This window comes from Poecile atricapillus, chromosome Z, assembly GCF_030490865.1.
Source record: "Poecile atricapillus isolate bPoeAtr1 chromosome Z, bPoeAtr1.hap1, whole genome shotgun sequence".
Lineage (NCBI taxonomy): Eukaryota > Metazoa > Chordata > Aves > Passeriformes > Paridae > Poecile > Poecile atricapillus.
In genome coordinates this window covers 36,921,510-36,937,381 of record NC_081289.1, presented here as the reverse complement: position 1 = coordinate 36,937,381, position 15,872 = coordinate 36,921,510, and the positions used below count along the sequence as shown (strand labels likewise).

At 42.1% G+C, this 15,872-nt stretch overlaps 1 protein-coding gene across 2 annotated transcripts in view; it reads right to left on the bottom strand.

The window, feature by feature from the left end:
* Positions 1-14,819, bottom strand: part of LOC131573839 (protein lin-7 homolog A) — a 48,322-nt gene extending 33,503 nt beyond the window's left edge. Inside the window, exon 1 of one of the 2 annotated variants that reach the window (XM_058828124.1) lies at positions 14,332-14,819. In XM_058828124.1, coding sequence (XP_058684107.1) covers positions 14,332-14,611 — 280 coding nt within the window. In that variant the 5' untranslated portion in view covers positions 14,612-14,819. The remainder of the gene's footprint in view (positions 1-14,331) is intronic. The other variant, XM_058828123.1, reaches the window with a different exon arrangement.
* Between the last annotated feature and the right edge of the window lie 1,053 nt (positions 14,820-15,872).

Genomic DNA, 15,872 nt, shown 5'->3' with positions numbered 1-15,872 from the left:
TTGTATGAAAGTATTTATGTGACTTCATGGTTAAAGCACCAGCTTTGGAAAAATTTCAGTGTCTATCTCTGGAAAATGTTTTGTATTACTAGAGTTCTGCTGTCAGCCACTGGTTTCTACAACATGGCAAGTCTTATTCTTACAATACCAGACTGTCCAATATGCTTCCACTCACCTCTTTGGTACCTCTCTATCAGCACAGTGCTCTCTTAAATTCAGAGGTCCTTCCATAAATTTGTTTATTTAGTCTAATCTGGAGAGTTTAGATATGTTGAGGGAAAGATAAAATTTTTTCTCATTTAAACTGATATGTTTGTCTTGCCCCAAATTTCATGCTAATCAGTAAGCTTAAAGATGTACTTCACCATGGTAAATCACACTCGATGTACAGGAAGCAATGAGCTAAACTGTTGGAAAATAGAAATATCATTAACACTTCATAGTACGCATCTGTAAGGTCTATTCAAATTAATAAGAATAAGCAAGAATAAGAATAATCTTAATTAATAATAATACTGCCAGTGCTTTCACATTCTGGTTTAGATTGTACGGGTAGCAGTTGCAGGTTTAATGCATTGTCACTTTAAAGTCCTGTGGTTAAATATTACTATGAATACATAAATTAAAACAACAAAGAACAACTGTACAGAGCTCTCATGACTCATCTTGTGGTGAGGGTTTCAGCTGCCACACTTTTGACGTAGATGCGGACAGCTCAGGGACTCACCCTCAACTTCTGTTACAGTCAATGAGGAAGAACAGACACTTTGAGGCTACAATTCATCTGACCTACTTCACACAAAATGAATCATACTCTGGAGTGCCTTGTCCCTTCGCTGACTATAAAGGAAGACTAGATGATTACCTCAGATGAAAATGCCTGCATCCTACACATCAGACATCTACATTGGTATGATGAAACCCACTCTCACTATCCAGATACATAAAGGCTCATGCAAATTTATCTCCATGTGGTCCAGGAGACATTGTACCACAGAAAAGTTATATTTGACAAGAGAAGTGTCATTACAAGGCAGGACAATGTGGTTTTGATTTAAAGCTTTTAAAAATGCCACAAGTAATTAGTTTATGGATTTTTTTTTTCTTCTTAATGTATGAGAAAAAACCAGGAAATCATGAGCTATAATTGAGTGTGTGTCTGTCTCTCTCATTTTTGCCTGTGTGAGATGACTGCCCTCAACAACATTAAGGGTAAATCCCCATGAGTTTCTACATACATCCCCCCAAAGTCTCATTATCTCTGGCTACTCATCTGACTTTGTTTTAGTCTATATGTTTGAGCTGTGCTCAGATTCAGTTTGGCTCTAGCTTCTCAAGCACACCACACACATCCAGGTTCTCTGCTTCAGTCCATTTCACAGACACAGAGCCTGTGACACAACTGTTGCACAACCCAGGGCAGTGTTATATACCACAGTTTTTCCGGCAGCTTTGGCAGCAACAAGGAACAAGACAGGCTGGTCTGGTTTTGCAAAATAACTTACAGAAAGGACACAGCTTATTTGCAGGGAAAGCAGTGTGCAGTGGTTTAGATTCACCAATTTGAGTTTCCTGGCCAATGCACCAAATAATGTGGTGGGTTTTAGCACTGGCTAAAATCACCAGTGCATTTACTCATTTCTTGCTGTGAGACATGGATTAGGGGAAGGGCAAAAAAGGCTTAAAACTTAAAAGGTATAAAGAAACTTTATTAACAGGACTACAAGAATAAGAAGGATCAGAATAAAACCTTCAAAACACCTTACCTCCCCCTGCCCAACTTTTTCCTTTCCCAAATGACCACATAGAGACAAAACCTATGTTAACCTATGTTGGGATGTTAAAGCAGTAGCAACTATACAATAGTCTTCCATCAGTTCTTGTAGGGAGAAGAGTTTTCTCTTGTCACACCAGGGAGACTTCTCCACAAGAAAGTTTCCTTGTGGCTTTTCATTTCCACGAATAGCAGCAGCCCGGGAGAAAGAGTTCTGTATCGTGAAATTCCTCCCATTTTCACAGCCCTCCTAGAGCTGTGTCCAAGGGCCATGAACTCATGGAGTATTATTTTAAGGACAAGTTGTTCAAAGGTTCTCTTCATCTGTCTCTGTGATCATCTCTGGAAACAGAGGTTTTCTTCTCTCCCTGGGGGCAAAGGGTCTTCATCAGCTCTCATCTCTCTGTTCAAGCTTCTCATGGGATCACAGCTACTCAAATATCTGCTTGGCTTCATCAATGGACGCCTTAGATCTAGTATGATCTTATATGATCTAGTATGATGAATACTTCACCCCCCCCATACTCTCTCATGAATTAAAGGAGATATTTCAGTATATCAATGTCCATCTCCATGGCCCTACCAAAAGAATATTTCACCCCCATTCGGCATCTCCTCATTGTCCTTCCATCTGAGGCTTGACTCTTTCTTTACTGACCTTGGTGTTTTCATGCTGTCTTCCTACATGTCATCAGTCTGTCCTTTTCTCTCCCTGAAGAGGGGAACAAGATCTGCAAGTCTCATCTGTTTAGTCAAAGAGGTGCCTGCAGATGGGGCCACCGCAGACAAGATGATGGATTTCAGGCCACGCTGGGCCCCTCCCTCTGCCTGGCAGATGCTGTGAGGGGCGGGCAGTCCTGGTTGGGCCTGGAGCCGTCAATGTGGGCTGGGAGGGGCTTAGTGTTGGCAAGATGTCAGCAGGTGTGACCTAGTCCAGCCTGGAGTCGCTGCCCCGCAGCCTCCATCCTCTACCCAGGAGCTGCTGGCGTCCAGCCCAGCCTCCCCCAGGCCCCACAGACCACAGGGGAGCGGGGCTGGCCTCACCAGAGCTCTGATACCTTTCGAGGCCAGAAGCAGAGAGATTTCCTGAGCCCAATGTTTTTAAAATGTGAATCTCACAGATGCAGATCTAATTTCTAAATGGTACAAAATGTTGACAATTCTCAGAACTAACCAGCTGTTGGTCTTCACCACGTACAGAGGAAGCTCCCAGCAGCTTCTGTCAAAAAATCACTTCTGTGGGTGTTTTCTTACTTTTTCCCCAAATGTCAATCAATGTGAAATCACCACACAGTGCCATCTGTGATCACAGACAGAAAACTGTCTTGAGACCCTGCAATCCAGCATCAGTTCAGTGCCGTTCAGTGCTCTCTTCAGATACTTCAGTCACTTTGGCTGGTTTGGGCAAACACTGAAATGCTGACATTTCAGGCAAACTGTTCCTGAATATTCTGCTTAGCTCACTCAAATACAACATTCAAAAGTCCCCCTAAATGAAAAAATATGCTCCTTGTGTTCTCTGAACCTTACAATGTCTACAATGTCTTAAATAATCTTGCCCTGCTTCTTATTCTATTAAGTTTTGACTAGTGACTTTTGTTCTTGTCTGGAGCTAGGGATTTTCATAGCCTTAACCTAGCTTGAAGGCCAACTGTGAGAACTGTATTTGCTTTACTTTGGTCAATCTTCTTAGCATATTCATTACTGTACATAGACAGAACTAGTCCAATTTTTTCCTTGAAGCCTTCACATGACTAACATAAGTCACAGGAGCATCTTTGTCAGCAATTTGAGATTTGATTTGCTTGTGCATGTGTGAAATTGAGCTGTAGAGCACCTAGAGCTATTAAGAGTTCAACAGTTACTTAGAGAAAGTGTCATGGTACTGCCACATTTCCAGTGCTTATTTTTAAAGAAATAATAATGAATTGTAGAATGGTAAAGCAAAAGTTAATGGATAATTCAGGATCATTTCAATAAGATGAGTTTCACTGGCTTAATTCGAGGCCTGAAGAGCAATAACGCAATTAGAATTTTCAAAGAGGAGCATTTAAAATTAACCTTAAAGCCTAATAATTTTTAAACACTGGTATAATTTTTCTTCTTCCAAATTATTAGTTTCATTGCAATTTCTAAAGCAATTAGGATGAGGTGCATAAATACAAGTTTGAAAATTATCACCAGAAGCTTTTGCCATCTGTGAGAAAGATGAAATTACAGCTACAACAACCCTTTACATTTGACAGCACCCACTGCTTTGTATAGAAGACATTGGACATAGCATTGATGTGAAAACAAGACACCAAGTTATCCCTTAAGATAAAAGATCTAAACATAGAACAAAAGAGCAATGAAAAATATGGTATTTTCTAATGCAGTACTTACAACAAAATCTTGTGATTTTTTTCCCCTAAATTAGCTGTAGAAAAGAGGGAAAGGAAGATAAAAATCCTTTTTTTAAAAGGTAAAATTTCTTCCTTTTGTACGCAGTTTTGACTTTATAATGTTTCATCATACCTGTGCTGCATATAACTGTGATCATAACTGTGATTTACAGTTAGCCACTTACTGATGAATAGAAATGTTGAGACATGATTTTGATGCTTTCTTTTTGACTAGGTACAGTTGGGTACAAATATGTTACAAAAAGACAACAGTTTTATTAAGTTTATTTTGTATTCAAGTAAGTATATATTATTTATATCAGGAATATACGAGCATTTATTATTTTACACTTGTTCCTTGCAGGAAGCAAGGTATTCCGTAGTTTCTGACTTTGTGTTATTTAAATTCTTAATCTTTATGAAAGTGTTTATTTAAAAAATAGAGATTGCAGGTGTTTAAAGCAGTTATTTACCCACACAGGACATATGAAATGATGTTCTGTCTGACCTCTTGAAACTGTGAAAAAACAGGAAAAAAAAAAAAAATACTTTGAAGGAAAGCTGTAACTTGCTGAGAAATTCAGTATGGTGAATACACCCAGCCTTAATTCAGTAAGTTCCTACAAGCTGAATTATGTGAAAGCAAGGAAACTTCCTGCTGTCTTCTGTAGCAATAAACATCAGGTAAAGTGATGCCTTGATAACTTCATCAGCCTCTGTGTCTCTTGATCACATCACTTGATCTTGCAGGATCAATTCTGTGTCGGCAGACACTGCTCACAATGGCATGAAGCTCCTTTAAACACTAAACAAAAGCACTCTGGACACTTGGTTGGAATTGCAAATGTAAACAATATAGAGATTCTGATCCCAGATTAAAAGAAAAACAAAAGGTTGATACATTTACATAACCTGATGATTCAGACATAATATTTACTTTTGTGTTTCAAACCTCAAGTATATAGTATTTTTTTCTCAAGAGGAAAAGAATTCAAATCAGTGAAGGAATTGAAAATTTGCCTAAGCTAGAAACAGAAAAGAGAAATTATTACAAGGAATAAGCTAGCCTGAAGAAAGAAAAACAGAAAGAAACACTTTTATCTTAGCTAAAATCCATTCTCTTGCTCCCCTGCCTAAGCAAAATCAAGTATTTATACACACTATGTGAGCAACACGAAACAAAACTATTGGCCATATGGGCAACCTCATGCCTTTCCCACACTGCGACTTCCAGTGTGTGTTCTTAGTCTATATCACAGGGATTTTTGTTGGCAGGGAAGAAGACAGGAAAAGGGGGGAAAAAAGGACCCAACAGGTGTCTCACAAAGGGAGGTAGGGTTAACTTAGGGATGCTAATTCTCCTTCACAACAGGCACTGTGTTTGAGCCAAAGCAGTAACTCTCACTTTTTTTCTGCTCGTATGTCATTACTAGAGTCTCCCGCTGCCTCCCCTCAGTTCTTATCTCTCCAGCTAATCTTAGCCTTAAATCTCTTCATGTGATTACCAGAAAGATGAGAAAGATGGCTGTGGGCTACTGGCAAGTGTACATAGTGACAATACAAATTGTCACTTGAAGTCTAGAACCAGAATTTTATCTTCTATTTTCCTACATGGTAGGAGTCCAATGAGACAACAGTGAAAATACGTAATTTGTGCAAAACAGTGAATGCAACACAATAATTACATACACACATTTAACACTTTATTTGTAGGTTTAGGTAAGGAGAAGAGAGTTAATATTCTGTCTTAAATTTTAGTGGATTTAACGATACTGCTTTTTGCAGACTGAATCTCTCTGGTACTTGGTTATATCCTAGTAATTTCTCAGGAAAGGAAAAAAAACCCCTGTTCTTTCATAGTGTGTAGGTGAAAACCAACAACAGCAAAAGGAAAGTGATATAAATAAAATCCTTTGTTAATAAATCCCTGCAAAACGAGGCAGTACACATTCGCTGCTGGCAGATTTCAACAACTGATCACTGTTAGCTTTCAACTTTGGAACAAATATGATTTTCGAAGAAGTCTCTGACTGTTGAATTGCTGCAGCAAGTTACAAACAAAACCTTGAAACAGAAAACTCGTGTGAAATAGAGAGCTCACTGTCACCTTTGCAGTTCTGTTGCTTGGTGTCCTACATGTTGAATGACCCCAATAATTGAAACAGGAGTACTAGAACTCCTCTCAGGTTGCAGCTTGATTTTCCAAGGTATCTACCTAAGATAAGAGAGGCACACACTTTCACATAGTTGTACCAGTAGGATGCAAAGGTGATGTATAGGAACTTCATAGCTATTACTATCATGTTACAAGACTGTCAGGCTACGGAGGAGATCAGACATACAACCACCTATTTTTCCAATGACTGCTTCATAGATTTGAAAGCCACCACGCCCTCTCAAGTTTCTCTGGTCTGTCTCTGTAGAACAAAGAACAGCTATATTATCTTTTTTGCTGTAGTAAGTACCGTTTCACAAAAACACAGCTGCCAAGTCTATCGAAAAGTGAAGAGATGATGATAAATCTATTTCTGAGGGCTAGGACTGCTCCTGATGGCCACAGTTATCCACCTAATCTGTTTCAAGTACATTCTTCCCCAATGCTTAACTGATTGTAGGCAAATTGATTCCTTAAGGTCTAGGAGATTTACTTTTTCAGAAGACATGCTTGAAATAGAAAATTAAAGAGTTAGTAGATGTGAAGGATTTGTGATTAAACATGGGCTTTTACTGAAAAGAACCAGAATAAAATGTAACTTTGGTTCAGGAGAAATAAATTAAGAGACCATTTTCAGAAAAACTCTTTCTTCTACAATTATCCCTGTTTGAACGGAAACAAAATCAATGCTTTGATGCTCTGTGTATTCATGGATACTTCACTGTTGCATCTTTCAAAAAATAAAGAACAATCATTCTCTGATCTCGTCTTGATGTATGGTATTCTAATCTAGATTTTTTTAATCTCTTTTTTCTAATCAAGATTATTTAATCTCTTTTTTCTTATAATTATTAGTAAAGAAGAAGTAGGGTAGCAACACATTATGAGAATATGTGTGCATTTCCTGGTAGCTTAGCTAAGTTGCATTTGAGAAATTTGAGGTTTATTTAACCACTCCCTTTTGGACCCTAGTAAAACAAGTTCTCAAATATGTACATACATCTCCCTCTTTATTTAACATCTCTAAGACCCAAGATCGTGGTTTATACACTCAGGAAAACATTGTTATTGTATGTAAATGTGTGTATATGTAAAAATTATCAATCAAATCTTCTCATCTGAATGGAGAATTAACAGTTGAATGTTTCTCATTCAGAGGCTGATTCTTCAGCAAATGTCTCAAAGAAGATTAATCTGAGATTAACTTTAAAAATGCCTGGATTTATACATACATGTACAGTTCAAAGCACATTAGTAAATACTACTTTTAAAAATGTCAAAAATGCATCATGTAAAACAAATGTTTTGTGAGTCTGCCTTCTATATGATGGAAGGCAAACTCACAAATTTAGAGTTATGTGCTTCAAAACATTGACTTAGCTTGCTCTCCTCTTAAATCGTTCCTTCCCATTATTTGTGCTTCTAACGAATAACTGGAAATGATAGTTTTACTTAATTCATATTTCAAACTCTATTGCATTGCCTTCAAGAACAGTATTTTGTATTCAAATAATACAGGTTAGACAAAAACTTGTACTTATATCTTTTTGCAATTGCATGAAGGTCATCTGTGTTAAGGAGAAATTGGCACATACGTGTCCTGAAACAGTGAACTCAAAGGACAAATAATCTTCTACAAAAAGCTGATGACTTCACTTGCTACATTTTTAAAAAAACTTTATTTCTGGTAACATCATCAGAGAAGTCCAACTCAAGCAATAAGATGGAATTAAGAAAATTGTTTATTTACAACTATATCAAAAAATTAACATGTTTTTCTGAAGTTATAAAAATGTCTCTCAGACATTTCAGTGTGAAACTAAAATATGTATGACCTAGCACAGGGATGTTATTTAGAAAATAAATTCTTCATTTTCAACATTATCTCTAGAGAGTATATATTTACAACATAGAAAATAGTATTCCTCATGCCTTCCAATCACTAGTACTCTTGCAACCTGTTGCAAATGGAGAATCCTGCAACTGCTTGTCATAGGAGGTGCTCTTAGGGGAGTCAAAAGCAGGATACGTGCGAGTTCACTGTACCATTTTCCTCTATGAAGGATACATTCACGTAGACTAAAATGATTCATTCACTGCTACCATGGATAAAGAACATTTTCATCTGGGGATAGCAGGAAGACCCCTGCACTGCTATCAGTTTTGAAGGTGCCTCACAAACCTGTCCTGAAAGCACATCCATCTTCTGCAGATTCTGCCTTCTTATTAGTTGCATGTTTCTGAAGACAACATGACTGAGAATTTAGGTTTTCCCCCTCTACACTTCAAGGTGACTTAATGTTAAAAGCTGCCATGAGTTTTGTAGAAGATGCTTCCATCTTTCTGCATACAGGTGCAGCTCCCACTTTCCATGTCACCATGCACCACTCTGGGCTGGAGGACAAGGCCTTACTTGCAAGGGGAAGCCCAACCTAAAAGATGTGTTCCTATGGGTGCCCAGCCATCTCAGGCAAATCCCACCTTGCACAGAGCTCCCATGTGCCCCAGCACCTCTTCAGGTGGTCTCTACAGAGACATTTAAGCTGGACAAGTGTATTAAATTTTAAGCCCATGTATTTTTACACCACTCATGAACATTAGAGGTGTCATGTATTTGCTTCTACTTCAGCTCTAAAGTTCAGGTGACCCAGCTGAACTAAACACCTAACTAACCAATGCTTCAGCTGCACAGATCCTCATAAAACATCCCAGTCAACACCCACAAACCACTGTCTCAATCCACTTACCTTAATCCATCCTTTTAGAAATACGCATTTTAAAAAAATCAAATAAATGGTAACATATTGATGTAAAAAAGCATTTTAACCTGAAACTAGAATTGTCACTTTTTTTCCTGCCCCTACAAACAATAGACTTTTTTTTTCTTGGAAGAATGAATTTGGTTATTTACATGCCCTCAGTTGGCACATCAAGAAGAGAAATGTAAGACTTGAAGTGTGTGGCACTTGCAGAAGGATTTTTCAATTTTAGCATGCTAGGCTGAAGAGCAAGAGAAGACATCCCCATGACAGACAGGCAGCCAGGCAGGGAACAGCACATCACTTAGCACTGCTCCACAGGGCTTCACCCTGTGCAAAAGAGATCTGGCTTTATGTTGCTCCCCTGTCAAGGACTGTATTACACACTTTATGAATCTGATTTTCTCTTCCTGATGAGTATGTTTTATTTTTTTCCCAAGATAACGTACATTATAATAATATATGCACAGTCTAATGCAACTTATGTTTGATACAATTTCTGTTTTATACACATATATGGGCACAGATGCAGAAAAAATCCCCAGATATGTAGGCTATGAGGACATAGTGAGAAGAAAAATTACAAGAAGAGATGAAGGAAGGAGGAGTACTCTAGCAAGTACCCACATATATTAATGGTCAGGTGCCATCTAATACCACATCTAAAATTTGTCTAACAGTTGATGGCAATTCCAAGTCCATTGATATTCTTGATTGTGCTCTATACTTGGATTTTCAGGAAGTTTTGGGACACCCACTCCACTGGAAAAATATTTGCTTGAATTTGTAAAAAACAACAGAACTCAGTTACACATTATTGTCAAACAGCATAAAATCATTCAATTTCCAAGGATGTATTTGAAATCAAGAGAAATTAGTTCATCAATAGCCAATAGCTATGACCTTGTTATGAAACTTCATAGGGATTAAAGTATCAGCACTGTATATTTAGCTTATTCAAGTTTATTTTACCCTCAGTCACATTAAGAAGTGAAACTATCAGTGACATGAATAGTAACTAGAGAAAAACAGTCTACATGGATTACTAACCAAAGACAGTTGAAAGTCCCCCTTCATATGAAAAGATATTCCCTTGTTCTTGATCAAGAGATGGTCCTTGTATAGGCTAATTGTGTATCTTCAAAAACAAGAACGCACCCTTTTAAAGCTGCCATTTTCATGATCCCATTCAGAGGAACTGGGACTGGGATTGTGCAGCAGTTTGAGAAAATATATGGTCAGTTCTCTTTTGAAGCAATTTTCATCTTGTAAGGAAGAAAACAAGTGAAATTTGAATTAAAATAAGGTTTATGAAAAATACGTCAGACATTGAGTCAAATAAAAAAGTTCAGATAGAGAGGAACATCTATAATGCATAGCTAAAAAGATGCTGCCTTCAATTTGCAGGCCTCCATATGACCGCTCCTTAAATGTGTGCCAAGGGAAGCACAGAAATATATTCCCTTCTAAAATATTTCCAGGAGGGTAATGGAACTTGCAGAAAATGCTTTCATCAGACTGTGCTAAAACAATCTAAGTGATCCTATCCACAACAAGCTTATTTAATTTCTCATTGCTTAGAATGTGTACCTGCAGCACACAGGAACTCCCAAGAGGTCTTCACATAACCATGAGGAGGCTAAACTGGCTGGGGGAGATGACACTGCACTTGGAGTAAAGCAGAACATTGTCGCTAGATCTGTATGCAGCATTTGAGACAATGTCAGGCTGGTGAGATGTCGAGAGTCACTGGACAGCAGAAGAACTGAGGATTAGAAGAGGAAATTGGGCTGCTGAACAGTGAAAACGGATAAAGATTAAGGACAACGCGCACAGAGCAATGGAGTTAACTGTACCAGGGCTTTGAGAAGAGCAAGGCAACAGAAGGCAGCATGCGAGGGAAACCTGGGGCTCTGGATAACAAAGGGAAAGGCAGCTACTGTTGGTCATGGAGTAGGGTGAAGCAACGGCGCTGTGGAAGACAATGGATGTTGAGAGGAGAGGCAAAGGCAGTAAGATGTGATGAGAGGCATGCCAGTACAAATAAACACTGTTGGAAAATGTCAGCCAACTGCAACCAGAGCTGTTTGTAACAGTGTCAACAAAGTTCTTACTAAAGACAGACCTATGGAAGAAGTGAAAAGTAACTCTTTAGGTGTTTTTAAACTTTTCTCTTTTGGACTGAAGTGACCATTTTGGGTTTTTTAATGAAGGTAACTTAAGCTGGGAATGTACTTCAAAATCGATGACCTTGAACATAAAATAAAAAGAAAAAAACCCTCAAGTTTGCTGTTTTTTTGCTTGTAATTTTATTGAAGACATTACTGTAACTTTGTCTCAACCTGAAACAAGGTATTAGCTCCCTATACCTCGAAGGTTTAAGCTTTGAATCTGCTTGGAAAATTCCACCAGTTAGCTCTGATGGACCCTGGATGCATTACTGATAGGGTGCTATCGATTCAGGGTGCAAGACATCTACAATAAAGGTAGGAAGGGAGCACTTTCTCAGAGAGAAGACTCACTTGGCTGTTGGAAGACACCCAGCAGGCACTTTCCTCTCCCAAAGCTCCCAAATGCCACCTTCCACTAAAGTGGCACCACTCCTCCCTGTAGTGCCTTAGGTTCCCTTCCTGAAACAGTTGCTGATTTCTTCCCCTATTCCCAACACAGTACCACGTAAAGGTCAGGCAAAAACCTTAGAGATTAAATTGTAAGTGATTAAAATTTCCATTATTTTGTGAACTTGTTCTACATATTAAAAAGCCCTAATGGAACTTGCACACATTTGTGCAGGTAGAAAGGCACATGATGATAGGAATTAAGGAAATTAATTCCTGTGCTTTGGACTGAAGTAATCTTCCAGAATATAATTGGCTCTCAATCATTCACACACCCCATGCCCTTCACCTTTAAATGGTAATTCATTTTACTGTGCAGGTTATGAATGCCATTTACGTCAGGCTTTAAGAAAGCTCCCATCTATGTAATAGAATACAGTCAATATATTTTGTCCAAGAGGAGACCACATCAGAGCATAATTCAGATTTCTAATGTATATATCCTTATGATGTTTTACCATGTCAATGACCCATAATAAGGAGCAATGCAGAACACCTCCTGGACAGAGATCAAGCAGCAATTCCCCCAGAAACACAAGGTTAACCATATGACCTCCCCTGAAATACTCCCTATTTTCTAGCTGTGCTGAGCTCCCTGTGGTACATGGTGAAATTCATATGAGGGTACAAGACTGTTCAGGGCTATGCCTAGACCACAGCAGAGAGGTGCAAGGCATAGTGACAGTACACATGGCTCATCTGCTTTAACCAAAGCAACAGGAATCTAGAAAATCTCACTCAGTATGTAGAACTTTCCCTCTCCCATGACTGTGAAAGAAAGACTACAGAGGAAATATTTGGAAGCACTGGCTTAGTCTAGTTGCTTCTGGAGTTGCTTCAGCCCATCATCTACAGCTGATGCAGCAGCATGTTACGAGTGGTGAAGTGTACCCCTCTGATGAAATGGCCTTCTGCAGGCCAGGTGTGCTATTTAAATCTATTTCCTCTTGCCTGTGTTTTTGTTTTGCACATCACATCCTATCACTCTGTGATGTTTTATCTCACTCACACTAATACCAGCCATGGCTGACAACCAGGGAGACTGTAACATTGGCATGCCTGCCAAATGGTTAGGCATATCTTGGACACAGACAACAGATGCTTATATTTAAATTAGGACTAATTTGCATTTTTGTGTATTGTGGAATTTTTAAAGAATAGTTTTACAAAAAGGGATGTGTAATTCTAAAATAGTAATATTTCCTTTGAAAAGTCAGGTTTGCTAATGGATTGCCATCTGTTCAACCCTTTGCCAGAAAGTAGATTTGTCCTGCTTACTGAAAACAGTATTAGGGTGAAACTGTAGATTACACAGTGGATTTCTGAGCAGTTTAATTTAAAGTGCAGGCTAACACTTTGTAATTTCAGTAAAAATAACTTTAGCTTTTCCCTTTTTACTAATGCTGGAATCTAAGCCCAGCAAACTGTATTTGGAGTACTTTGTGGGCTGTTTTGCTCTTAATTGGGTTCTAGAAAGGTGCTCTACCCTTCTCTTATAATTTTGAAACTGAGTTTGTGTTTCATTTGCATAGGATTCACTGAAAAAAAAAACCAAAACAACAAACTCCATCTTACTTCAACAAACCATCTTAATCCTTCAGAAAAAAAAACCCCAAACACTTAAAACCCCAAGGTGCTGGCTTCAGTGATGCTTTCAAGAGTACAAGATTTACAGGGACTGGGAGCCTCTTGAAGCCTCTGGGTGTAAGTGAAGAACAAGGACACCTTGGCACTTCAGAATGCTGTACTGGGAGCTGATGGACTCAATGGAGCGGTAGGAGCAAAATTGCTCTCCCTTGTAAGACACAGAAATCTAAATCATAGGATTCTGGTAAACCATGTTACGGGAATAACTGCACTGCAAGGGAGAGAGGTTCAATTTTTACAGCCTTGAGGCAAAAGTTGAATTGTAAACTTCAAGATTTCAGCACCCTCTTACGCTACCTGAATAGGGTTACTGACACAGCCTCAAGGCTGCCCAAATACCAACGCTCTCCCCAGCCGGACCGAGTAACTGTGCACGGGAATGCGCAGCACCGTTCTTTTGCATGCGGACGAACAAGTTGCAGTCACGGATCCCTTCCCTGCACACCCCGGCGCAAGCCCCCAAAAAGCCGCATTTTGCCGGCAAACGACGCTCTCGTCAGAGGTTCGGGCTCCCGGACTCTGCCGGAACGGCGCTGCCCCGCCACCGAGCATCCCCCGCCGAGCCACCTGCGGGGGTGGCGAAGCGGAGCCTCGGCGCCGAGCCACGGCGGGGGGCGCCCACGGGGAGCCCCGCAGGGCGGGGACGGCGCCAAGGAGCGCCTCCGGACCGGAGCGCTGATCGCGGAGCCGCGTCCTGCGCCCGCGGCACCGCCGCGCTGCCGGCGGCGGGATACCTGCCCCATCCTGGCCCCTGCCCGCACAAAGTTTTATCTCCTCCGTTTCAGACCTTCTCCCGCCGCCCACCTGAGCCCCGCGGGGAGGCGCTTCCCCGCTGCCCCCGCCACCGCGGCCCCGGGCACTGCGGGGCCGGAGCGCTTCCGCGGCAGCGGCAGCCGCGCTGGAGCTGCGGGGGCAGACCCGGCGCTTGCTGCGGTGGCCCCCGGCCAGGGCGGGCGGGGAGGCGCGGCGGGGGAGCCGCGGCAGTCGCGCTTACCTCTGTCCAGCGTGAGCGGCTGGACCGCTGTCAGTGTCGCCATGTCTGCGGCGGGGCTGGAGCCCGAGTGACGCGCGGCTCCGGCACCGGCGTGGAGTGCGGGGAAGGGCGGGGAGGAGGCTGGCAGGGAGAGGGGGCGGAGGAGGAGGGTGGCTCCGTGGGAGGAGGAGGCGAGCGGGGCGGAGAAGGTGCCCAAGGGTGGGCGGCTCATCGCGCACGGGCCGCCGCGATGCTGAGGGCGCAGAGCGGCCCGGCGCGGCCCGGCGCGGGCTGCCGGCATCGCTGCTGTGCTGCGGGAGCTCGGCCTGGCGAGCGGCCCGCGCCTCACCGCGCTCGCCCCGGGGCAGAGACCGGGGACCGCAGGGATGGCAGCAGCCCGGGCCGAGCGCGGAGGGCGGTTCGCTGCCGGTCCCGCCGCTCCGGGGATGCCGCAGCTGCCGGCGGAGGAAGAGAGAGGGGCGAGGGCGGGAGCTCCGCAGCGCCGCGGGGCGGGGAGGACCGGCGGGGCCGGATCCGGCGGCCCGGCCTCGCCTGGGCCGGGGGCGGTGGGCCGGGCCGGGCCTGGGTAGCGGCACGGGGAGCGGTGTGCCTGGATTGAGGCCCTGCTCCGAAGGCTGCCTTCGGGGATGGGAAATCCCCAGGCGGAGCCGGGAGAGGCGGTTCCTGGCATTGTGCAGGGCGTTGGATTAAGGGACGTGTCATGTAGCCTTTCACCGTTTTGGATGATCGAAGGCGTCGGCCTTGTCAGCCCAGCCATCCATCACCTCTTTTCTAAGCACTATGCGCGGCCGGCCGCCCTTAAGAAACCCAGCGCACACAGCAGCTCTCCACCGCGAGGGGTAGGTCACAGACGCGTGGCGGCCACCTCTTGTCGGTCAGCTGCAGCTTGTGTGAACATGGAGGCCTCTGTTAAACACCATCCACGAAGGTGGAATTTCACTGGAGTTCTGCGAGGTTTGTCGGCAGCCTTCTGGTTTTTCTGCCCTTGCCGTCCACAAGAAAAAGGAGTGTGGTCAGCTGCCATCCAAAAAAAGGTGTCGCAGTGTGGCAGAGTTACGCTGAGTTTCTGCTGCCTTCTCTTAGGTGGACCATGGTGTACAGAAATAAGTGCTTGAATGTCCTTTTTTAACTATTTCCCCGTGTAGCACCTGTGCACCTCAGGCTCGTTTGGAATGCTGGGATAAAGGGCAAAGTAGCATTCTTCTCCTCACCCGCTTTTCTTTTCGCAGACCACAGAGGACTTGAAAGTACAGCAGTTCAAGGTTGCACATGAATAAAAGCTTTCCGCTGCAAGGGTATTTAAACACTATTATAAAGAATTAGGGAAGCTGTGGAAAAATTGCTATTAAAAGTTTTCAGAGCAGATTAAAAATATATTTTGCTGTTTTAAAATTAGGGGAGTTTAAATAATGTATATATGACCCACCCACTTCTGATAAACTGAATTCAGCACAAATTTATCTAATTAACAATAAACATTAGTGTATTTGGTTATATTGGCAAGAAAATGTTTCAATTAGCTAAAATATCAAAAGCTGAGA